This window comes from Heteronotia binoei, chromosome 5 (assembly GCF_032191835.1).
Source record: "Heteronotia binoei isolate CCM8104 ecotype False Entrance Well chromosome 5, APGP_CSIRO_Hbin_v1, whole genome shotgun sequence".
NCBI classification, from domain to species: Eukaryota; Metazoa; Chordata; class Lepidosauria; order Squamata; family Gekkonidae; genus Heteronotia; species Heteronotia binoei.
The window spans coordinates 85,903,805-85,929,715 of NC_083227.1; the positions used below are offsets into that span (position 1 = coordinate 85,903,805).

Sequence of the window (25,911 nt, forward strand, 5' to 3'; positions counted from 1 at the left end):
CAAGTGCAAACATGATTTTTAGTAGCTTATAGAGTGTAATCAAACACAATTGCTCACTAGCGACCTGTTTTATGAACTCCAATTATAAGTGTTGATTAAATAATTCTCGAATGCTGAGAAGTTTGTAGAATATAAATATAGATTAAAAATTGAAAACTGAGAATGGTAGCATTCCCAGTTATAGCTAAGTCATAAAATTCAAGTTCACACAATGCCTAGTTGAGATTTTTCCTAAAGTATCGTTATGATTAAATGAGTTTTGATTTGTTGTAAAACAATCTCTAAAATCTTTCCATAAAGAAAAAGGGGTTAGTTAGGGTTGCCAATCCCCAGGTGGGGGCATAGGATCCCCCAGTTTGGAGGCCCTCCCCCTACTTTAGGGTCATGAGAAACGCGGGGCGGGGGAGGGAAATATCGGCTGGGCACTCCATTATTCCCTATGGAGACTGATTCCCATAGGATATAATGGAGAATTGATCTGTGGGTATCTGGGGCTCTGGGGGTTGTTTTTTTAGGTAGAGGCACCAACTTTGCAGCATAGCATCCAATGCCTCTCCTCAAAACACCCTCCAAGTTTCAAAAAGATTGGACTAAGGTGTCCAATTCTATGAGCTCTAAAAAAAGGTGCTCCTATCTTTCATTATTTCTAATGGAGGAAAGGCATTTAAAAGGTATGCAGTCCCTTTAAATGTGATGGCCAGAACTCCCTTTGGAGTTCAGTTATGCTTATCATAACCTTGCTCCTAGCTTCACTCCCAAAGTGTCCTGGCTCCACCTCCAAAGTCCCCAGATATTTCTTGAATTGGACCTGGCAACCCTAGGGTTAGTATTTTTTCTGAATACATACTTAATATGCAAATTTAGATATGTATTTCAGGGTTTTCTTTTTGTGGGGAGGATTGAAGTGTTTTCACATATATTTAAAATGTTATCTTTTACTTTAATGTGGTTATTTGAGTGTGGTGCAGTGGCAGTACAAGTTGTGAGCAGAATTTCACTTCAGCCATGTGCTTAATAAGTTGATCAAAGCCACTAAGTAATACACTATCTTTCAGTTTGCAAAAATATATTACAAGGATTGTATACAACAAATAATAATCAATACAATAATGATAAAGGCCGGTGGTGCTAGGGCCTTTTAAAGTAACAGAAACCCCAAGGAGGCCACAAAACCCCATCCCAAATGAATAAATATAAGTCCAAACTTGGAAATAGTCTAACTGAAATTCACAAGGTGGGTGCTCCTGAGGAACGTAGCTTCAACGCAGCCGCTTTCTTAAAAAGACGTCTCTCTAGATTTTGATGTCGTTTCAATTCCTTCCTCAGTTTAACGGCTCAGTTATTTAGGAACCCCTTAATTTTCTAATCACAGCATTAAGCTTCTCATTTCAGTGTGAACATTCATTTGTGGACGGGGGTTTTTTTGCCCCCCACTTGGGGTTTCTGTTACTTTAAAAGGCCCTAGCTCTGCCGGCCTTTATCATTATTGTATTGTACACAATTCTTGTAATATATTTTTGCAAACTGAAAGACGGTATATTACTTGGTGGCTTTGATCAGTCTACTAATTATACGAAGTGCCCTTCAAGCAGCAGTTGTACTTAATAAGCATCTTTAGGCAGACTACTGTGTGTCTCAGCTTGCCAAAATGGGCCCTTATATAAGAAAGCCTACAGAGAACTACTTCATGGGGTTCTGGTATGGATAACTGAGGACATGTATATGAAACACTCTGATCACTTGCATGCTATGCAAATGCTAAGCAATATTTTCAGTTAGTTACGTTATGAAGAAATCTGCCTTTTATGAAAGATAAGGAGAGTTCTGAATTTGATAGGCTCAAGGTAAATTGTGGAATTATTCTAGTTGTTTAAAATTAAACTTTAAAAACAAGGCAGTCTACAATTCCATTGTATAATACCAGTCTTGATTTTTCTTAAACAGAGCAGATTAAAGTGTACGTCAAGTAAGTCTTTCTAACATGCTCCTAACCTATACTCTTAATGTTCATTGGGTGCTGTTAAAACCTCTTCAGCTAGGCAGCTATGTCATCATAGGTGTGGTTGTTGATAAAAGTAAAAATATTCCAGCATCTGTTGTAAAACTGTCATTTCCTTGCTTTTCTGCATGCAAAAGATAATTAAAATTTACAAGCAGCATACAAAAGATAAATAGTGTTGTTACCCACCCTCTGAAACAAAGTGCTATGCTGTTAACATTACAGATTTCCCATTGTTAATTATAGTCTGGGACAGGGTGTTACTGTGTGGTCCTGCTGCCAGTTCTTTGTTCAGCAACAGATGAATTTGACCTCTCTTCAGTTTCACTCACACTGAAGTGGAATGAAGTTTGGTTGATGCCTGCTTTCCTTGTTTACAGTTTCGGGGGTACTAGATGTTCAGATCATTCTGTGATTTAGGGTTATGTCCCACACAAATGTTAGCTAGTAAGAATTTTGTGTGAACAATTTGTCTCATGGAGCACTGAGTTGTGTTTTAATTAAAAGGTTTCCACATTCATGCCAATATAAATGTTAAGAGTTTAGTCTGTGATTTTCCCCAGGGAGCGTGTGATTGTATGTGTGTGTTTTGATATACTGTATTGGGGCTCTTGAGCATCAGAGGGTAGCTGAGTTTTTCCATCTCTATAGTTCATCTTGGTTATGTTAGTAAATTTGAATTTCTGGAGGTAACTTGAAGCTGTTCTGTTATATTCTGAACTAAAGCACATCTAGAGTTATTATGTGGACACGTTTTCTAATAAGTTGCTTGTATCTGTTGTTCGGTACTTAGAAAGTTCTATGCTGGTAAATTTAGAATTTATATTGATCTTCTTAAAGCCTTCTATGCAAAATGGTCCTAAGACAGTACAGAGACAGGGGTAGTAACCTGTTGTTTATTCATTATATATTGCAAAATCAGGTGGGTAGTGATGTTGGTCTGAAGCAGCAGAACAAAGTTTGGCACCTTTAAGACCAACAAAGTTTTATTCAAGGTATATTTGGTATTATAAGGTCTCCTATAGTGTTTTATTGTTAGCTCATCCATTTGCTTTGCTGGTACTGCTTTTTTGTCATTTTGTTATTTTCTGATTTAATTGTCAAACATTTTATTCATTTATTTGATTTCTATACTGGCATCCCCCAAGTAGGGTTCAGGGCGGTCCACGACATTCAGTAAATACACTCTGTCGCTCCAATAAATAATTATAAAAAGGTTAAAAATTTAAACAACAATCAAACTATTCCAGATGATGTTAAAAATTTGTATCTTACCCCTTGACGGGGCGGAGAGGTGAAGAATAAAGGCCAGGCTTGATGTCGACTGTTGCTGTCTTCTACCATAGGCCTGACGGAATATCTCTGTCTTACAGGCCTTGCGGGACTGCATCAATAGGGTGTTAAATAGTGAGTTCAGTCGACTCTTAATCAAACAAGAACACTTTATTAGCAAGGACAGTAACAAGGAATACAGGCAACTCAGTGAACTGTATACATTCAGGCAGAGTCAAACCACACACCCCTAGCAGGTGGCGATTACTCCTATTGGTCTCTCCAGGATCCTTCATTTGCATTTCCTGGAGAGAAATGCCTTGTGTCCCTATTGGCTGGTTCCAAGAGAACAAACAGCTAATCAGAATGTAAGCATCAGGATCCTGAAGGCTCTAGCTTTCAACAATCATAATCAGAACACAATATATAACAGAGGGCATGGATGTCATTAGGCAGAGAGTTGCACCAAGCCAGTGCCAGACCTGAAAAGGCCCTGGCTCTGGTCAAGGCAGTCAGATATCCTTTGGGCCAGGGATCACCAAAAGATTATTCTCACCACAGTATAATGCTTTTTGAGGGGTATGCTACGAGAGGTGGGCCTGCAGATACGCTGGCCCCAAACTGTTTGGGCCTTAAAGCTTAATGCCAGAACCTTGAACCTGTTCTGGTATTCAACCTGGAGCCATTGCAGCTGACACAGCACTGGTTAGATATGTGCTGTTAGTGGGATCCCAGTAAGGACTTGGGCTGCTGCATTCTGAACCAGTTGTAATTTCCAGGTCAGTCTCAAGGGTAGCCCTCCATAGAGTGAGTTACAGTAGTCTAGTCTGGAGGTGACTGTTGCATGGATTACTGTGGCTAGATTGGGGCGAGACAGATGGGGGTCAGTTGCCTGATCTGGCACAACTGGAGAAATGCCAGTCTGGCAACATTTGTGACCTGGGCCTCCATCGTTAAGGAGGCATCCAGGAGCACCCAGGCTCCTGGTAGTAGGTACTAGTGTCAGTGGTACACTGTACAGAACTGGGATTTGGCACTCCAACCCAGACGCCACCCAACCCAGCCACTCCAACCCAGACGCCACTCAACCTTTGTCTTAGAAGGATTCAGTTTCAGTCGACTCTGCCACAGCCATCCTGACATGGCTTCCAACTCTTTGTCCAATATGGATGGGGCAGTATCTGTCCATACATCAACAGATACAGCTGGGTGTCATCAGTGTACTGGTGGCAACCCAGTCTGAAACTCCGCACCATCTGGGCAAGGGGGCATGTATTTAGTTATGAGTTTGCTGATTCTGAATACACATGAAACAACCCTACACTGAACCACACTAGTCTATCAAGGTCAGAATTGCCTGGTATGACTGGCAGCAACTCCCCAGTTTTTTGTATCAACTACTATTTGATCTTTTTTTAAATGGGAAATATAGAAGATTCAACCTGGAACATTATGCGTGTGAAGCAGATCCTCTACTGTGGAGATACAATCTGTCTCCAGTTTTTATGAGCCATTATTAAGACTCATTTCAGTGCAGGGCTGGACAAAACCTTTTTTGAATAAATAACACCAAACTTGTGATGATAACACTGATTTATGCTGGAAATTCACATGAGTTGTGGCAGCCCATTTCTTGCCTGAATTGCTTTCATTAGTTGTTGGGGGGTAGCACTTGTCAATGTGATTGTGCCAGGTCAGACATCACTTCCTCTGAATGGGTACATACACTGTGATAATACGCTTCTTAGAAGGTTTTAAAATGTTAGACTTCAAGATAAATTTATTTTTTTGTTTTCAGTGTGAAAAAGCAAGAAAATAAAATTTAGAACATTTTATACCTTTCTCAGCAGCAGTGAAGTTATCTGATTTAAATACTGTTTTATTAAGTGTCAGTTGAAGTTAGGCTATTTTTCCCCCTCTGAGTGGTCTGCTTTAGGGAAGCTGCTTTAGGGAATACAGGTACAATTTATCACTATCACATTTGTTAAAACAAGCAGCATGTGGAACATTGGAGTAACTTTATGATAAATAACTGCTGTTTTTTCATGAGGAATGGGTATCAATAATACTACTAGTCACACGTGGCCTCCATCTGCAGGTATTTAAACCTGCAGATTGGGGCCCTAAATCCATGGATTTAAGGATGCTAAACAGATATTTCCACAAACTTGGGGGACTTCCTTAGTTTGCAAAAACAAACAAACCACACCCCATAAATCTTAAAAAAACAACCACACCAAACCCTATACATGGGCAGGCCCGACATGTGGGAGTCAGCCAAATAGGCGGCGGCCTGGGGCTGGGGCACCACCTGGCCTAGGGGTGCCAGGAGGCTAGGTTTAATTCCACCAGAGCAAGAGCCTTTTCAGTTGCAGCTCCAATACTTTGGAACACCCTCCCAGAAGCCATCAGAGCCATGCAGGACTTATTGCACTTCTGCGGGGCCTGCAAGACTTAACTGTTTCAGATGGCATACATCTAATGAGAGAGGGCTGCCACCACATCTGGATCGATCGAACTTTAGTACTAGCTGCTTAGGATCTGTACACGAAGAAAGGAAAATATTATATGATCCGCATGAAGTAGCACCATTGCAATTTATTTGATTGATTGTTTTAATATTGCTTATTGGGTATTTTATGCTATTAGCCGCCTTGAGTCTGCATAGAATGGGCGGGATATAAATATAATGTAATTAAATAAATAAAAATATGCAAAAGAGTCCCAAATTTTAATATCCCTTGTCTGTTTGTTTGTATGAATTCAGTTCATAAAAGACTTGTAACTAGACTGGAGTGGATGTATTGGGTGGGGGGGGGGAGCTGTGGCTCAGTGTTACTCTCTGATTGGCATGCAGAACATCCCAGTATCTACAGTAATCCTCAGCATCTACAGTAAGGATCTTGGCTGTAAGTGATGTGAAAGACCTCTGCCTGAGATCCTGGAGAGCCTCTGCCAGTCTGAGTAGACTGACCTTGATGGACTGAAAATCTGATTCAGTAGAAAGCTGCTTCATGTGTTTCCCATTCAGGAAATCACATAAAGAAACCACAGTGCCAATAAATCTGATTTTTAAGAGCCAACTAGCCCTATTTACCACTCTGCCTCGTGGTGCAGAGTGGTAAAACTGCTGATTGCAGTCCAATCTTTCTGCTCATGACCTGAGTTCGATCCCGGTGGAAGCTGGGTTCAGGTAGCCAGCTCAAGGTTGACTCAGCCTTCCATCCTTCTGAGGTTGGTAAAATGAGTACCCAGCTTGCTGGGGGGAAAGTGTAGATTACTGGGGAAGGCAATGGCAAACCACCCCATTAAAAGTCTGCCATGAAAATGTCATGATGCGACATCACCCCAGAGTCAGAAATGACTGGTGCTTACACAGGGGACTACTTTTTACCTTTTTAGCCCTATTTAACTTCCTTACATTGTAGCCCCCACAACATTCAGTGTTTTTTTAAAAGAAAATTTTAATGAGAATTCTGTTAGCATTTTTAATAAAAATATTCCTTTATAAGCTGTTGCTTATGAAGCATTTGAAGAAAACTGCCAAGAAAAAAGCGAGACAGGTTTTCTTGAAGACTCCAGTATTAAAAGGTAATTACACTGGTGCATGATGTTTGTATAGATACTCCAGGCTACAGTAGATCTGTGCCTGGTAATGAAGTCTACAGGCAATGACTTGAATTTTGTATCTAGAAGGTGCAGGTTCTTTCTTCAACAGCATTTTTAGCTACCTGTTTTCTATAGTAGCTTGGTGTGCTATACTAGATGAGAAAATTGCAAGATACAGATAGCTGCGAATCTCTCACTTCTGATAGATGGCTCTTTGCCACTTCCTGTCATGCACTATGGCTAAGCAGGGAGGAGTTCTTGCAGAAAGAAACTGAAGGGGAAATGTAGGGCCTCGCTATGATTTACAGATAGTTGTAAAATTTAAACTTGAGATATGTACTCTTGATACCTGAAGGCAGTGCACACATACAGCTGTATGTCATGGGGTGGTGCTGCTTTTTTGTGCATCAGGTAAGTTGGGTTTTTTGGTGATGGTTTTGTATAGTGGCTTTTGCTGTGCAGAATTTTTAAATAGGTCTTTTCTGATCACAAACCAGAATAGTTGAGATACAGGTCAATTCTCCCAGCCAAGTGAGCTGACTTTAGTGGATTTAGAACAGTGTAACTCTGCATAGGACTGCATGGTTAAATGCTTCAGTTTCTACAGTTCTCACAGATATATTAATGCATTTTCAGATGAAAGTTATTTCCTGCATCCTCATCAAAAATATTCGTAACATTTGCATTCGTGACATAAGGGCCTTATAGTGCAATCCCTCACAGTATTGTTAATCATTAATTATTCTCGAAATGGTTGTAAGTACTACCTTTGTTGGTATAATTGTGCTAATAAGCACCATGTCCTCACAATGAGATCTGATATGTTTTCTCAGTCACTGTCTTCAGAAAATTACTGAAAACTTTCGCCAGTCCTTTTGTGGCTGTAGCTCTGGTTGATGTTTGTGTCCCATTAGTAACTTATGTTCTGCATGTTAGCAACTATATTGTTTTTATTGAGGTTTTGATTATGTGTTATTTTGTATGTGTATATTTTATTTTGCATACTATTATTGTAACTTGCTTTGAGATCATTAGGGCCAAAAGAGGGCTAAAATCTCAGTAAGGCTTTATATTGAACTCCTGGGGAAAAGAATTTTAATTTATTCTTGTTCTCAAGATCCCTACATGCTACCTGATGTTGCACAAAGAGATTCTATTCAAATTCCTCAAGTCTCTGAATAAACTTCATATAATACGTTTCCTAGTATTTTAGAACAATGACTTCATTGTAGTAAAAGTATTGTAGGCTCATTTGTGTGTGTATGTGCATCCATGTATGTGTATAATTTGTTTATCTTGGTTTTTTAGCTAAAATAGATTTCCAAAGTGGTGCATCTCTGGAATAACATATTTAAATGACTTTAAAATACTTTAGGGGACTTAGCTAGAGTTGGGTTCTGGCATGATGGAGGTATTTCTGGCTGCCTTTTGCCTTCTTTCAGGTTCCACTTACAGCAGTTGAAAGTTGCAGTGGGAAGGGGCTTCTCAGCTGAAGGGGCTTCTCAGCTGAAGAACCATAGAGGTGCCTGGTTGATTTCTGCTATGTCTGTGATTTGATTGTAAAACCCAGGGCTTTTTTTGAGTAGGAATGCAGTTCCGGCTGGCTTGGTGTCGGGGTGTGTGGCCTAATATGCAAATAAGTTCCTGCTGGGCTTTTTGTAGAAAAAGCCCTGTATAAAACAATGGCGACATCAGGGGGTGTGGCCTAATATGCAAATTAGTTCGTGCTGGATTTCCCCCCCCCCTGCAAAAAAAGCCCTGGTAAAGCCAGTATTCCTAAATCTACTTTGGGGGCTGTTGGGTATGTATGCTGGCTATGAAGAACTGGAACTGTATTTCTTCTTAGACGTCGGTGAGATACGGCAATAGATTTTTTTTTTACACTAGAAGTAAAGAAGTTCAGGTTTTGTGGTACTACTGATATTGACCAATTCTATAGCTAGCCTGATGGATGCAGCTGACAATAAGGAGTGAAAGAGTGGATCTTGTTGTAGCATATTACAAAATGAGTCAGAAAGTTCCAATATGAAGAAGTTGAGTTCTACATGAATGTAAACTGGAATGCCAGAAGTCAAGTGATACCTGTTCTGCTAAGATGACTGTGTAATGTATCACTTCACTAAAAGGTGAACAAAAATTGCTTATAAATTTGAGATTCATAAGAATTAGTTCACATAGATGGCAAGTAGATTGCTGTCTAGGTGAAAGATGATAGAAAAAGCAAATATACTCACAATTTGTGGACTTTTTTGCTGTTCCCATATGCCTTTAAAGTTTAAGCTAGTTGTTATTATAGATCTCAACATGGAAATACCAAATGAGTACATGTCTGTAAAATAAAAATAATAATTCAGAGGTATTATTCAGTAACTGGGAAAAGGAAAATAATTTTCCCTCATGAATTCTGTCTGAAGAGTCTATCAGAAATCAGGAAACAAGTTTTAACAGCTGTAGCCATCTGCTATAGTCCAGTACCTGTGCTTTTCCTTGACTACCAGAAAAAGGGAAGGAAGAAGGTTAAATAAAGAATGCCAGTTCTCAAACAAGCTTCTCTGGGCATCCCATTTGTGTACACCCATTTCCTGTTAAGATTAAATGCATTTAAGTCATCTGGTTTTAATTGTTTGCTTTGATCCTGTGTGACAAAACTTCAGGTTAATTTCAAAAATATTTTGTTCAAGTTGCTCAAATTATTAAGACAGGGCAGTCTGTTGTTTGTAGCTTGTAATCTTTTTTTGCAACAAGTGAAGTTGAGTCCTTTTTCATATTCAGTTGGAAACTAAAATATTAATTAGTTTAGTAAGGTGAGTATAACCTGCTATAGATCATGTACAGACAGAGCATTAAACTGTAGTCACGGTTTTCCCCCTCCCCCCCTTCATAGAGATGAGCTTGGCTTCCTCCTGTCTTTGCAGTGTATGTGCACACCAAAATTAAATGCTGATTCAGTTGAAAAGTTATGCCATTCCCCGATGCTTCAAGGAGATAGCCCTGACTTTTAAAAATTACTGCACTACATTCATTAATTGTTCATTTGTTATCTTGTGCATGAATATAATTTTGCTAATTTTAGCTAATTGGTAGTTTTTGTAATGATCTTATTGTATTAATGGCTTAGTAGAATACCAGGAAACACTTGTTAACAAGGCAGGAAGAATTTTTAAAATTACAAAATTCTGAGCATCCTCAAAGAAATATGCAGCTTCCTACCTAAAGAAAGCTTATCTAGAGCATGGGAAATATTAGCACTTTTCTCCTTTTTTGCCTTCTGGTTGTGTTATACTAACAGTGCAATATCTTGCAGAGTTACTCCCATTTAAACGTATTGATTTCCATGGGTAATGCTACTGTGTGGAATTGCATTTATTTAACATATTTGCAGGGGTCATTTTGTAGAAAAATAGTTGGTGGAGCTCATCCAGGGATTGTTATGCAGCTGCACCTACTATTCATTGGACAAGTGAAGGGGGGGAAAGAAAAGGAAAGGTCCTCTGTGCAAGCACCAGTCGTTTCCGACTCTGGGGTGACGTTGCTTTCACGTTTTCACGGCAGACTTTTTATGGGGTGGTTTGCCATTGTCTTCCCCAGTCTGTTACCCTTTACCCCCCCAGCAAGCTGGGTACTCATTTTACCAACCTCGGAAGGATGGAAGGCTGAGTCAACCTTGGGCCAGCTACCTGAATCCAGCTTCCACCGGAATTGAACTCAGGTCGTGAGCAGAGAGTTCACACCACAGTACTGCAGTACTGCTGCTTTACCACTCTGCGCTACAGGGCTGCTAATAGATTATTATTCAGGGGACCCCTGAATAATTAATGAATACGCCTATAATAATGAATGAAAGCATGCTTCTGCCTTTAAAACAAGGGTGTCTGATGCAATGTTCATTAGAAGCACAGACAGCCTTCAGTGGGTGTGTGTTCACAGATGTGTATTAGGATAAGACAAAGGGACCTCATTGAGAAGCTTCTTGATGGAGCTGATAAAGGAAGGAGATAGGAGGAATGGAAAAGTAGTAGACGGAGTTGCAAGGGGGTGGGGAATGTTGAATCAGATAAACTTGTGAGCCTGCCTGCTATGCTTGCTTTGTGCTTAAAAAGATGGTCTGAGGATCGGGTGGGGTGGGGGGAGGTTCAGTATTTTGGAGCTATGCTGCTCAACTGGACCCTGCTTTTGGTACCAGAAGTAAAAAACCTCGGTTCGTACCAATAAGGTGTGCGGCTCCATTATTTTCCTGCTGCACAAGGAGGTGGAACTCTCAGAAGGAGGAGGTAGAAGTCTCAGAAAGGTTCAGGAGCTGTGCTCCTGTGAGCTCTCACTGAATCCAATGCCTGCATATTTATATCCTGCTTTTCTCCTGAACAGTAGGACTTAAGGTGGCTTACAACAGATTTATATTTATATGATGTGTTCACGAGACTTAACTGCTTTTTTGGGGGGAAAGGCATTTTGAGCCACCTGGTTTAACTGCTTTTCCAGCAAAAACAATGAATCAACAGCACCCCTAGTCTCTTGAGTCTTTTAATGATAGTGCAACACTATCCAAGGTGTTGCACTATCCAAATCTCAGCTTTCCCAACCAGCATTACCTTCATCTTATTAGGATTGAGCTTCAGCATATTATTCCTCAGCCACTTGACTGCACCTTCCAGGCACTGCTGTAATATCATGACTGCTAATTCTGAAGGATTACTTAATGTGGTGTATAACTAGATGTCAGTATCTTGATTTCAGCCCACTTCAAAACTTTGAGTCATATTAGTCAGTGGTCTTACATAAATGTTGAATAACATCAACAATACTGATCCTACAAAACTCCACATGAGAGCTCTCATGGTGAGAAGTTCTGCCATCAATAACCACTTTTCTGCATACAGGCAGATTAAAAAAAAGTTTGAAACCATTTAATTTTCACACTTCTGGTACCAATGCCATATTGTCTTGATACTCCACCCCTCAAATGATTACATGAGACAACCATGTGTGAGTTTGATTAGTTTATTTGAATAATTATTTAAATTAATTTAATGGGTGATCTGCATCTCTACTTATGTCTGCAAGTGGGAGATTGCTGCTCAGTAAGCAATCTGCCACCCTTTCTTGATTGGCAGACCAATCTGCAGCCGAACCAATAGTTTCCTCTTCCTCATTTGAATTAATGGAGCTGAGGCAAATGAATCCATTCTGTTATCTGCCCTGAATGTCCTTTCCAGGCATCTCAGAAGAATAGCTTGATCTATACACTATTGAAATAAATCTAGTAGGACTGATAAGCATTTCTCTTGTATACCTGAAGGTGGATATCATCCAGCAGAGTAATTAAACTAAAGCTGCCTATGGGCAACACTCACTCCTAAAGCCATATTTAGAAGGTAAATCCAGAACACTGTATTGTTGCTCTTCCTCCACACATTGGGTTTTTCATACTTAATACTTCCATTGCTTGTGTGCCCATATTGTGTCAGGTGTCCCTTTCCCCCTTTTCTGTAGGTCTTTTGCTCCTTCTGGTGCTCTCTTTAAAATTGGTCATAGATAAACTGGAGATATAGCAATGTAAAATCAAAGGGACTGCTGGAGCAAAATATGTGGAGAAATTTTTTTAAAAACACAAAATAGGCACACAAGTGAGGAAATAAAACATGTGGTAAAGTCCACCTAGTTATTTGCCCCATAGAAGACAGATTGCAAACAGGTCTGAATTGTCTAGAACAGGTCTGAGTTGAATAGAGTCCCCTAGAGAGATCTGAGAAAATCTTTAAGAGATCTGAGAAAATCTCCCTGTACTAAAGAGATATTGATAATCTTACTTAGTAAACTCCCCACTTGATCCCAGCAGGCTTATGATTTATACAACATGTAGAATTCCATCACCAAATAGAAGGAATCCATAAAATTACTGTATCAGTTATTCTAGTGTGCTCTGTATGTGGGTGACTTTGATAAGAGTCCAAAAATATCAGCTGATCCAAAATGTGGCAGCCAGGCTACTTATAGATGGTGGGAGACGGGGGTTGTATCATCCTTGTGTTGAAAGAGCTACACTGGCTACCTTTCTGTTTCTGGATGCTGTTCTTACCTTTAAGGCCCTAAACAGCTTGAGGCTAGGGTACTTGAAAGACTGCCTCCTCCCAGGTCTGTCCAGCCCACTCTTCTCAAAAACCTTTATGCCTCTGTCTGCAGAGGTGAAGTAGGTGGTGACCAGAGATGATGCCCTTTTAGTGGTGGCATCTCCTGTGAAATGCTCTTCTCCTTGATGCTTGCCTGGCATCTAACCTGTTGGGATTTTTTTTTTTTAGGTACCAAGGCAAACATTTATTTTTATTCAAGTTTTTACTTAAGGTTTTTTCCCCTTTTGACATTGTTTTTGCAATTTGCTTCTAGCTTGAGAACTGTTTTCTGAGACTTGTTTTAAGCTGTTTGGTTTTTATAGTGTTTTTATGCTTATTCCTGGGTTTTAAAAGATTTTATTTTTACTGTGTTTTACTTTGCAAAACACCCAAGCAGATTCTCAGTAGAGGCAGTGTTGGCATTTTCTAAATTAATAAAATGAGGGCTTGATTGTGCCTCAGTCACCTCTGCTATCTGATTTACTTGCAGATTGGCTCTTAAGTCAGAACATATCTGAGATGTTTACTATCCAAAAAAAAAAAGCAAAGCGAAAGGACCGTAAAGTGAAAAGGAGAAGAGGAGAAAAGAAAAAGAATCCGTATGTTGCTTCATGCCTGTTCCGGCCTGTTCCGGGTTTTACCCTGTTTCGCTTGAACAATTATAAGCAAACTTAAGCAGTGGTCCATTCAGGACTTTGTGTGTAAATATTGCTAACTGCAGTGGAGACTGGATGGGAGAAAATATATAATGTCGAAGAAGATATGAATTATACACAGGATTTGGTGGACTATATTTTTTGATTGAGAGCTGTAGAAAACAGTGAATAGCTCAGCAAAAGACTGTTCAATTAATATAAGTAACTTGGAAGAAGAAATTTAAAGACTAGAAAGACTAGAAGGCAAAAAGGAAAAAAGGGGGATAAATAAGAAGAGGAAGAAGGGGAAACAGGGATTGAAGGAAGAAAGAAGAAGGAAGAGACTGCAATAGAGGGAACAAGGAATTGAAGCTATTGTCTACAACTGTGTTTAATATACAAGTGTGTGGATGTGTGTGGGTATATGTAAAAGTGTATGGCTAATGAGAAAGGATTCGGATGGAGAATGAGTGAATGAATGGTGTAGTGAGTGGTGTACGTAGTCTGTGAGTAGAGTGTATGAAGGGGTTGAATGGTGTTGGAGGGAAACATAAGAACAATAATAATAATTGAATATGAACTGTTATTATTATATGGGGGACAAATTGATTTAAACTTGTTTCTAAGGGGATATAAAATTTCTTTATTAGTGTCTTCATTTTATTTTAGTATGGAATAAATTGGAAATCCCCTGCTTAACCTAAGATAGAGGGAATGATGTTGCCACAGGACGCTCTCAAAGATCTTCAGTCATCTTTTTAAGGTTTTTTTATGGGGGCATTAAACGGAATGCAGAATAATTTAATTGAACAGATAGGGGGACTAACAATTAAGCTAGACAGAATAGAAGATGGAAGGACACGAAAATGGATATGTCAAACCTAAAGCAAGTCATACATTCTATTGATACAAAACAAATACAAGAGGTTCAAGGTACAGGAAAATTTGAAAATAAACAGAAAGAAATGGAGACCAGGAGTGCTTGATCAGACAGATAAGGTAGAATATACTTTAAGATCTTTAAGTATACCACAAGAGAAAAATGGGTATTTATCTTGTTTAATAGCGGAAACATTGGCCCCCATGTTGGAGAAGGAACTAAAAAAAGGCGAGAGGGAAAATGACTATGTATACAGGGTAAGCTCTCTAAAGCCAAAAAAGAAAGGTTCATCTAGAGAAGTATACTCAAGAGATATAAGGAAACAGATTAAAGATGCAGTTTGGAGGAGAGAAAGGGAGCAACTTATTAGATTTAGAGGCCAGAACGCTAAAATAATGAAGGAGATACCATGGGCAATTAGGCATTTAACTTCAAAATTAAGCGAGCTTTTAAGTAATCAAGTGAAAAATTGGCGTAAACGAAAAAACTGCCAAAAACTGAGGATCTATTAGGAGAGTATGGAATATAGCAAAATTAGATATTTGGTTGGTTCTGTTGAATGGAATCCCGAAGCAAATAGTTAGAAATAAGAGGGACAAATTGCATAGGTGGTTACAGGAGAATGGAAGTAGAAAGGTATTAGGTAAGGGGAAAAGGATAAATGGGTTTAATTTGTAATGCAATAGTGAAGGTGAATGTATTAAATGGTGAATAGAGATAGTGGAATGTGAATGTACATATGACAGTGAAAACACTGCGTTCAATCTCTGTTTTAATAACGTATGATTTTTTTGTTTAGTAATAGTAAATGTGTTTGTGCATAATTTCAATAAACTATAAATATGTTATTAAAAAAATATGCAAAGCCATTGTTGTTTGGGACTCCACCACTGGAGTTGTAAGAGATCAAACTACTCCAAATAATATTGCTAGATATGCTTCAACTGATGCAGTTGTAGTAGAAAAGTAAATTTCCTTTGTGGCGAGTACTGCTATCTCATGGGCCTTCAAATTGACTGTGACAGGCAAGAAGCACGTGGGTGTCAGTTTCCTTTGCTGCTGAAAGTCTTTAATCATCAAGTGTGCCAGTAACAATATAAACAGTCCCAAAGTGACCCCACAACCAATCTAGGCATTTCCCAGCGAGCTGCTGTCCAGTTGCCACTGCCAAGTCCTTGACTGGTAATGCTTCCATCAGGAGGTTCTTGATGGTCTCCTTCTACTGGTCAATTCTCCTATCTCCATCGGCTGTGCAGTTCTTGAGCCTGAGGTGTGAATGCAGGCAGGTCTTGTTTCCCACCTGATGATCCTCAGTCTTTCTCACCAGCCCCCAGCTGCTTGCCCTTGCTGCTTAAATTATTTCCCTCGCTATTCCTTGCCTGCCCCTTAGGGCCAGCCCTGCCTCTAGGCAAGAATCCACCACTCACCTGTTTACCCTCATATGGGCCCTATGGCGTGTTTGATCAGATAGATTCTGAGAGGTCCACCATTGCCTCTCTTGATATCTTCCCTTTCAACTCTCAGGTGAACCAAGAAGCTTCCTTGGTGCTGTTATTTCATGATGGAAAAGGTGCTTGGGGAAAATAAAATTCAGCCATACCCAGTACTCTCTTAAAATACACATTCACAAAAAAGTAATAGCACCAAGTTCAGTTAATCCTTACTATATGTTTTGAAAAGGCAAATTTAAACTCAATATACCATACTAGGGAGAGAAAAAAAGATGCTTTCCAAATGGAAAATCACAGCCTGCATCAGTTTGCTGCTGCAGGAAGGTAAACCCATGGGATCAGTCTATTTCAGAAATGCCCACTAATTATAGCAGGGATATTATATGAAGTATTCAGTTTTCCTTTTTTTTTTTTTTGGTGCCTGTGCATAAGAACATAAGAGAAGCCATGTTGGATCAGGCCAATGGCCCATCCAGTTCAACACTCTATGTCACACAGTGGCCAAAAAAATTATATACACACAAACACACACATATATACTGATATATAGCCACTGATGGACCTCTGCTCCATATTTTTATCCAATCCCCTCTTGAAGCTGGCTATGCTTGTAGCCGCCACCACTTCCTGTGGCAGTGAATTCCACATGTTAATCACCGTTTGGGTGAAGAAAGTACTTCCTTTTATCAGTTTTAACCCGACTGCTCAGTAATTTCATTGAATGCCCATGCATTATCTTGTAAACCTCTATCATGTCACCCCACAGTCGACGTTTCTCCAAGCTAAAGAGCCTCAAGCGTTTCAACCTTTCTTCATAGGGAAAGTGTTCCAACCCTTTAATCATTCTAGTTGCCCTTTTCTGGACTTTTTGCTATGCTATAATATCCTTTTTGAGGTGCGGTTACCAGAATTGTACACAGTATTCCAAATGAGACCACACCATCGATTTATACAGGGGCATTATGATACTGGCTGATTTGTTTTCAGTTCCCTTCCGAATAATTCCCAGCATGGCGTTGGCCTTTTTTATTGCAATTGCACACTGTCTTGACATTTTCAGTGAGTTATCTACCACGACCCCAAGATCTCTCTCTTGGTCAGTCTCTACCAGTTCACACCCCATCAACTTGTATTTGTAGCTGGGATTTTTGGCCCCAATGTGCATTACTTTGCACTTGGCCACATTGAACCTCATCTGCCACGTTGACGCCCACTCACCCAGCCTCAACAGATCGCTTTGGAGTGCCTCACAATCCTCTCTGGTTCTCACCACCCTGAACAATTTAGTGTAATCTGCAAATTTGGCCACTTCACTGCTTACTCTCAACTCCAAATCATTTATGAACAAGTTAAAGAGCATGGCACCCAGTACTGAGCCCTGCGGCACTCCACTGCTTACCGTCCTCCACTGCGAAGACTGCCCATTTATACTCACTCTCTGCTTCCTATTACTCAGCCAGTTTTTGATCCACAAGAGGACCTGTCCTTTTACTCCATGACTCTCAAGCTTTCTAAGCAGCCTTTGATGAGGAACTTTATCAAAAGCTTTCTGGAAGTCAAGGTAAACAACATCTATTGGGTCTCCTTTGTCCACATGTTTGTTCACCACCTCAAAGAAATGCAACAGGTTAGTGAGGCAAGATCTTCCCTTACAGAACCCATGCTGAGTCTTCCTCAATAACTTGTGCTCATCATTGTGATTGCTCATTCTGCCTTGATAATGGTTTCTACCAACTTTCCCGGTATTGAAGTCAGACTGACTGGCCTGCAATTTCCCAGATCTTCTCTGGAACCCTTTTTAAAGATGGGGGTGACATTTGCTACCTTCGAGTCCTCAGGAACGGAGGCAGATTTCAATGAAAGATTACATATTTTTGTCAGAAGATCCACAAGTTCAACTTTGAGTTCTTTCAGAACTCTTGGATGTATGCCTGTGATTTTTATTTCCAAGTAGAAACCTGAATACACATACAGTAGTAATATTTTAATATGATAAAAATAAAATACTTTTAAAGTTGCATGATGGTCCAACTGTGTTGGTCTGAAGTTGTAGAACAAAGTTTGAATCCAGTAGCACCTTTAAGACCAACAAAGTTTTATTCAGAGAGCCAGTGTGGTGTAGTGGTTAAGAGCAGTGGACTCTAAGCTGGAGAATTGAGTTTGATTCCCCACCATCACATGAAAATAGCTGATTGACCTTGGGTCAGTCGCAGTTCTCTCAGAGCTCTCTCAGTCCCACCTACCTTACAGGGTGTCTGTTGTAGGAAGAGGAAGAGCAGGTGATGTAAGCCACTCTGAGACTCCTTTGGGTAGTGAAAAATGCAGTTCCTTTGTCCTAGCCATTTTTCAGTAATATTAAGATAATCAGTGTTAAACTGTTTAGTAGCATACCATCTCCAGCTTCTCTGGCTGTTTTTTAAGAGGTCTCCTTTTAATGAGTATTAATTTGTCACATGTAAAAGGAAATGTTACATTAGTAATCATGTAACTAATTACGGTCGACTCTGCCACTAGGCAAACTAGGCGATTGCCTAGAGTGCCAGCCTTCTGGGGGTGCTGAATTGGGCACCCTATGTGACTCGGTCACATATCACTGGAAGGGGGGCACCAGAAGTTAGCATTGCCTATGGTGCCAGATAGACTAGGGCCGGCTGTGTACTAACATTGCAGTTTACCAGATGGGTGATCTTTCTGTGGTCATTTTATTTCCAGTTGAAATTTGATCTCATATAATTGATGGAGAACCATGGGTATAAAATGCTTTGAGCTTCTGTGCTGGAAGTCCCAGCTTTATGCCAGAGAGATTCATATAACTAATAATGTGGAAGTAGGTACCTGGAAAATGTATGGATAGAGACAAGGATGTATTTATAGTGGTTACTCATCAGTGCCAGAATAGTGGTTGTGCTTTGCATTACAACTGGGAGCAGAGAGGTCTAACCTCACTGCACTGTGGTACTGAGGCTTTTTACAATTTGCTTTTTGGTTCCAATGGGGGGGGGGGCGGGGTCAAAGAGCAAACTTGGGAAATAACAGCAGCTCAGATTTGGAACCCATGGGTAGCCATGTCTCTCTGAAAGGTGACCTTAGAGGATTTTATCATGAAACTACTTCTCAAACATAAGTTGAGTAACTGCAGTCTGCTCCAGAGTAAAAGGCCTACTTTCAATTAAGAAGATAGTAAAGGAACATTAAATACGTGTAACCTGGAGAGTTGCCCATAAGGAATAGAATGAGAGGGAGGCTAGGGAGGATGGGGTCCCCTGAGGTGATGTCAGATCAAGCCTGGAGATTATGATGACAGACAATTCCCACTCCTGCTCACTTCTTTTAAGGCTTTCAGTAGCCTCTTGTGTAGGCAGAACAGAGACAGTGCTACCTCTCCCCCTCAGTTTATATTAGTAGAAATATGAATGTCTTGTTCTCGTGGTAAATAGCTTCCCACTAGAAGGGTGGATGCATATACTTTTTTGGGAGAAGATGTGTTTTCAATCACATTTTTATCTCGCCTTTCCTCAAAGACACTCAGGGCAGTGTGACCAGTCTCTCTCTCCTTCATCGTATACTAAGCGCAGCCCTGTTGGGTAGGTTAGACTTAGAACAAGTTATTGGTCAGTCCATAAGCTTTCTGGTTAAGCAGGGATTTGAACTTGGAGTCCCCCTTCAAGCATGTTAAAGTTCTAAAGGTAGAGTAGGCAGACATTGGTTAAAATGGTATGTATGAGATGGTTCTGGGTTCTAATGGGAAAGTAGTTTAGTAGACACACAGATTCATGTCTTATATGCAGAATACTTGGCAGCAGGACTTTTTTGGTAGAAAACGCCTAGCAGAAACTCATTTGAACATTAGGCCACACTCCTGACATCACTATTGTTTCACACAGGGCTTTTTTATAAAAAAAGCCCAACAAGAACTAATTTGCATATTAGGCTACACCCCCTGACACCAAGCTAGCCGGAACTGCATTTCTGTGTATTCCTGCTCAAAAAAAGCCCTGCTTGGCAGATTTGGTAACATGGCAAGTTATATGCAGGCGTATATATGCCTCTTTGCATAAAACAAAGGTGAAAGAAGCTGTCCTTAATAATGAGGTTTTAACTGAAAGGCTCTGTTTGCCTCCTAGAAAGTATCCAGAGGCAAACATTTCTGATACGGAATGCTTATTTCTGGTGCTGGAGGCCATTTAGATGTTCTGGGGATTCAGTTTCTGTGTAGCACATGCTCCCTCCCTGAGTTGAATTCTCTTTGTGACAATGTTGTTGTTATTATTTTAAAAAGTCCCCTGTGCAAGCACCAGTTGTTTCCGACTCTGGGGTGACATTGCTTTCACAACATTTGCACAGCAGACTTTTTATGGGGTGGTTTGCCATTGCCTTCCCCAGTCATCTACACTTCCCCCCAGCAAGCTGGGTACTCATTTTACCGACCTTGGAAGGATGGAAGGTTGAGTCAACCTCGAGCCAGCTACCTGAACCCAGCTTCCACTGGGATCGAACTCAGATCGTGAGCAGAGTTTAGGACTGCAGTACTGCAGCTTTACCACTCTGCGCCATAGGGCTCTTATTATTATTAGATATATTATTATATGACGTACTTTTAGCATACACCTGAAGACTGGTATTTTAGAGCACGCTTGAGATTTGGTTTAGAGCTTTTACACAAGTGGAAACACAAAGGACCATGGTAACTGCTTGTGTTTTTGGTTGTGCAAGATCTTCTGCAACTGGACACTGTGTAAAGGTAGGAAAGCGCTATGTGTACCACAAGATTTGTACAAGGACAATTGCCTTCAGTTTGCTTCTGCTTGCACATGACTAGATCCAAGCCTTGAAATGGGAAACTTGGGAAACAAACACAGAGAACAGAGCAATAGGTTGGGGGCAGAATGCGAAGTTAAAACACTGCAGCCAAAGAATGGCCAAAGTCAACCTGCTGGTCCTCAGTTCAACAAAACCACTGATAACAACAGTTTTGAAAGTGGAAAGACTTATCAAGATCAGAAATGTATGAAGCAGCAGCAGAATAAGTAGGGTAGATCAGGGGTGTCATATGTGTGACCGGTGGGTCAGAGTGCTCCTATCAGGCCTGCAAGCAACTCACTTTCATCTGCTTCCTTCTGCCTCTCTTACTTCTTTCTATGTCACAGCTTACTTTGCCAGGCTTACTTAGTTAAGCTACAAAGCAAAGCCTCTATTTTCTTCATTGGCTGACCAGCACATGAAACAACTTATGTACAAAAGCTCACAGTGCCCAGCCATTTCATGTCTTCCTCTGTATCTTAGGGTCAAAGCATTGACCATGAGATTTCTGTAATGAATGTCAATAAATCAAAAGTAGGTTTGCAACTTACAGATACACAGCTGAACAACATAAGTCAAGATATAGCACAGACATGGTTTCCAGATTTTGATGCAATACTTCAGAGCAAGAGGTGTCAGTTATCAGAGACTGTTAAATAAGCAAAATATTGCAAGAGTGCTAATCTTTTAAGCATGTTTTATTTTTTTTAATCTTTAATTGTGTTTGTCTGTGTCCTTTATAAAGTTTATATCTCCCCTATCTGGCACTACATTTTATGACATGTGGCCCGACTAAACAAGATCTCATTCATGTCAGATCTGGCCCTCATAACAAATAAGTTTGACGCCACTGGGGTAGAGTACCAAAGCTAACTGACTGGAGTCACAAACACTTCTAACATGCAGACTTTTTTTGCTCTGAGTGTTTGTTATTTCTTGCTGTCATTGCATTTGCCAAGAATCATCCAGTAGGACTGGTTTAGGTTGTGAGTTCAGTTTAGAACCCCAGTTGAGGTGAGGAATCGGACTCCAGTTCATGACAGATTTGAGCTTGATTCTAACACTGTGACAATAGAAGTTTCAATCACACTTCACTTGAGTGTGATTTGCTACTATCACGGGAAAAAGGTTTGTTGCAATGTCTAAATATGTCCTTTATCTCTTAGCTCCCACTTTTGGGGATGATTGTTGAACAGGTGGTCACTTTGAGCCTTCAGTTGTCTGTAACCCTGCTGGTTTGTCTTCCAACCTAAGCATGGAATTAAAAGAACACTTATGTATGTACAAATTGGTGCACAGTGAGGTAAAAATATTAGAAGTATTGGGCTGGATATTCTGTGTTGTTGGAATCTAGGAGAGAATTCTTGAGTGCGTAAAAACTCTCCCTAAAATCCTCATAGTGCTGTAGCTGTGGAAGACCCCTTAATCCAGAGTTTTTTTATAAAAAAAAAAGCAGGAATGCCCAGGAACACAGTTACATCTGGCTTGGTGTCAGGGACTGTGGCCTAATATGCAAATGAGTTCCTGCTGGAGTTTTTCTACAGAAAAGCCTTGTGCAAAACAATGGTGACATCAGGGGGTATAGTCTAATATGCAAATGAGTTCTTGCTGGGCTTTTTCTTCAAAAAAAGCTCTGCCTCAATCATTGAATTTTTTTCTTTGATGAAAAACAATTTAGAACTTAATTCTTGTCAAAAATTGTAACCTTTTCATTTTGAGGGGCATTTAAATATTCTTCTAATGTTGTTCAAACTTGAGATTTGGTTTAGAGCTTTTACACAAGTGGAAACACAAAGGACCATGGTAACTGCTTGTGTTTTTGGTTGTGCAAGATCTTCTGCAACTGGACACTGTGTTTCTTCTTCACTGTAAAGTAACCAGAAAAATGTTTTGAAAATAGATTGTTTGTAATAAAATGTATGTGTCCATTTAAAACGCTATGTAGTTAGTTCTGAAATTACAATTTGTTACTAAGAAGGCTCCATTATAAGTCACAACTAATAACTTGCACTGAGCTTTCAATGTCTGAAAATCTAAGTTGCTAAGTTCCTTTTTTTAAATAAGCTCCTTCTGTCATAAAATAAATCTAAAACTTGTCTATAAAGAGAATGGCCAATGGGTTACAAAGGGTTGCTTCTTTACCGACATTGAAGAAAATAAACTATAGTGTTCTATTATTTTGTTTTACTGTCTTCTGCTAAAGTGTTTGTTTTCTGTGTTACAGAAAAAACGCAAGCAAAATGCCCAGGATGAAGATTCAATCAGTGTTTGCAGCTTTGATTCAAGTGTGAGTAATCATTCCATTGTTGAAACAAAATGCATAACCAGTTGTGTTGCTAAAATTGGAAATGCTGAGCATTTCAATGTCAAACTTCTTATGCCTGGCATAAAATACCTTGTGTTGTTTATGATGAAATATTGCTGACATATTGACTGAAAATGTTCTACTTGTAAAGCTTGTTTTATGTAAAGGAAGGTGGCGTGAGCAGAATAGAGCCATTATTACATGAGCTTCTGTTGACAGATATATATATATATCAGGCCTAAAACTCTGCATGAAGCCAAAGGCATTAAGCAATGCAGAAACACTTTCCTGGGCCTCCTTGGATTTTTCTCTAACGAAGAGTTAGACTGGTGGCACTGAGCATCTTTGTTGGCCTAATTCAGCATGAGAGTTTCAAGTTTCTGATCTAGTGGCTAAAAACAGGTACTTAAAATATATATACTTTCAAGTGGGTGTTTCTAAATCACTTTATCTCGCTGTGTGATTAAAGGAAAAGAATTCAAAAATTGATTACTGACATTAATTCCAGAAGATTATGTACACAGTAGTTATAGTGGGCCAATATCTGCTTGTTAAATCTTTTTATTTTAAAGAGTTGATTGATTCCCATTGAGTTCAGCAGTGATAATGCTGGATAAGACTTGAAAGGGAAGCTTCTGTGAGAGCTCTCTCAGCCGCACGTACCTCACAGGGTGTCTGTTGTAGGGAGGGGAAGGGAAGGGAGATTGTAAACCAATCTGAGACTCCAAGTGAAGGGCATGTTATTATCTGTTATCTCTCTCTCTTCTCTTCAGTAGCTGATATAAGATTCTGGAGAGCTGCTACCAGTTTCCTTGGTTCTCAAAGGGGACAAAGTCATTCCATCTTAATTCCCAAGACAAGAGAGAGGTGAAGGATACCTCCATATCATACTTGAGAATATGGGGTTGTATTTTTAAAAACATGGGTGATGGAAAGTGCCATCAAGTCACAACCAATCTGTGATGACCGCAGTAGGGAGGGCCTAGAGGTCTCTCTTAATTACAACTGACCTCCAGATTACAGGGTTCTGTTCTGCATAAAATGTCTGCACTGTGTGGCACCGTACCTTGCTGAGCCCCCCCCTCCCCCGGCTGCATCCCCAAATCTCCAGAAACTTTCCAATGTTGAGTTTTTAACTCTTGGTGTGAGGTCGGAGTTTGTCCTGAAATCTGCAAAACTAAATACTATAAACAAGATTTTGTGTCTTCTTAACTGTTATACATTCTCACAAAAACAAAACCTTTTAGCTCTTGCTCTCTTCCATCACACCCCATGGTGGTGGTGCTTAGATCTGTCTACTGTCTTTGATACGGTAGCTCAATGGGAAGAAATGGCCCAGTCAACAGTATAATCACTACTGACTCTTGATATGAGTATTTTGCTACAATTTTTCAGGAAAGTAGAGGCAATGTGGAAGAAGAAGATGATTGTCCAGTCTGGGCTACTGTGTGTATCCAATAGGTCCCCAAAGCCAAGTCCAAAGTCCAAATGAGGTTCCATGGTGAAGCTTCTTGTTTCATTGTTACATACTTTGTCAATGGACAATATCCTTGTACAGCATTTATCAGACCTTCAAGCTACATCTGGAACAAAAGTTTGAATTGTCAAACTCTAACTCTGGAAAAAGCTGTGAAAACAAAAGCAATAGTAGCTACAGAATAGCCCAAATGGCTACAAATTAGTCTAAATTGATATACCAGGAATGTAAATATGACAGTGTCTTACCCAAATAAGAAAATAATTTAACTCAGAGGACAAAGATTGTTGATACTTTCATTCACTGACTGAATTGCCTTTCAGTATAGAGCCAGCGCCCTCTTATTACACACAACAAGCCCAATTCCTTAAATAAGACACATTTTCAGAACCTTTATATATGGTCCCTTTAAGGGTTCTGAAAATGTGTCTTATTTAAGGAATTGGGCATGTTGGGAGAGGGTTTGAATTTCGTTGCTATATTCACCATTGGTGTGTGTGTGTGTTTGTGTATGTACACACACACACACAGATATATACCCATATACACATACATACACACACACACCCCAATGGTGAATATAGCAATGAAATTCAAACCCTCCCCCCAGCTTTTTTTGATTGGAAGCTTGCTCATTTTCTCTAGGTAGCATATCTGGCCTGCTACAGTAAGTTCAAGCCTTTATCATTATAATGTACTATACTTGGGGTTGTCCTTGAAGTAGCCACGAATCTTCAGGTGTTACAAAACACAGCAATCCCATTTGTTGTCTGGTGCTAGTGAATAGGAGTGTATTGCACCTATGTAATATGGCTGCCTGTTTGTTTCTGGATCCAATTAAAAGTACTTGTGCTAAAGTTATTTTTTCCCCCATGGGACCCACATACTGTCTGTCCTAGCATGCTCTTGTGTAGCAGCTCTGCTCCTCCCCAGCAGGTTTCCATGTAGGGTTGCCAGGTCCTGCCTGCTTCCTAGCAGGGGGGTGGGATCCTCAGGCCTTCCGAGAGCTTCTGCCCCATGCACTTTGTGCATGTAGCATAGTGATGTCACCTGGAAGTGATGTCATCATGCCACCAACATTGTGCAGCAATACTCTAGTTTTTGGGTGAAACACTATGGTTTGAGCCTAGATTTACCATAGTTTTCCTAAAATCTAGAGCTTCAACGTGTGATGGCATGATGACCTCATTTCCAGGTAACATAATTGCACCACATTTTGGAGCATTTGTAGGTGGTGATTCCCTTGCCAGCCAGCTGGCTGGTGGTGGGGAGGAGCCTGGAGGGGGCTGGCAAACCTACCTCTATGGCTTAGATTCAATCAACCATTGCCCAGTCTAGGACCTTCTCAGTTGCTGTCTTACTCCTCCAAGAACACA

General features: G+C 40.1%; 1 protein-coding gene across 4 annotated transcripts in view; it reads left to right on the top strand.

Annotated features, from left to right (window-relative positions):
* The window catches only part of ARHGEF3 (Rho guanine nucleotide exchange factor 3), a 185,426-nt gene that overhangs the window by 36,183 nt on the left and 123,332 nt on the right, over positions 1 to 25,911 (top strand). For 3 of the 4 annotated variants that reach the window (XM_060239737.1, XM_060239738.1, XM_060239740.1), the window contains one exon: positions 22,978 to 23,040. In XM_060239737.1, the coding sequence (XP_060095720.1) occupies positions 22,978 to 23,040 (63 nt within the window). Of the gene's footprint in view, positions 1 to 7,162; positions 7,292 to 22,977; positions 23,041 to 25,911 lie in introns of those variants that run through there. The other variant, XM_060239741.1, reaches the window with a different exon arrangement.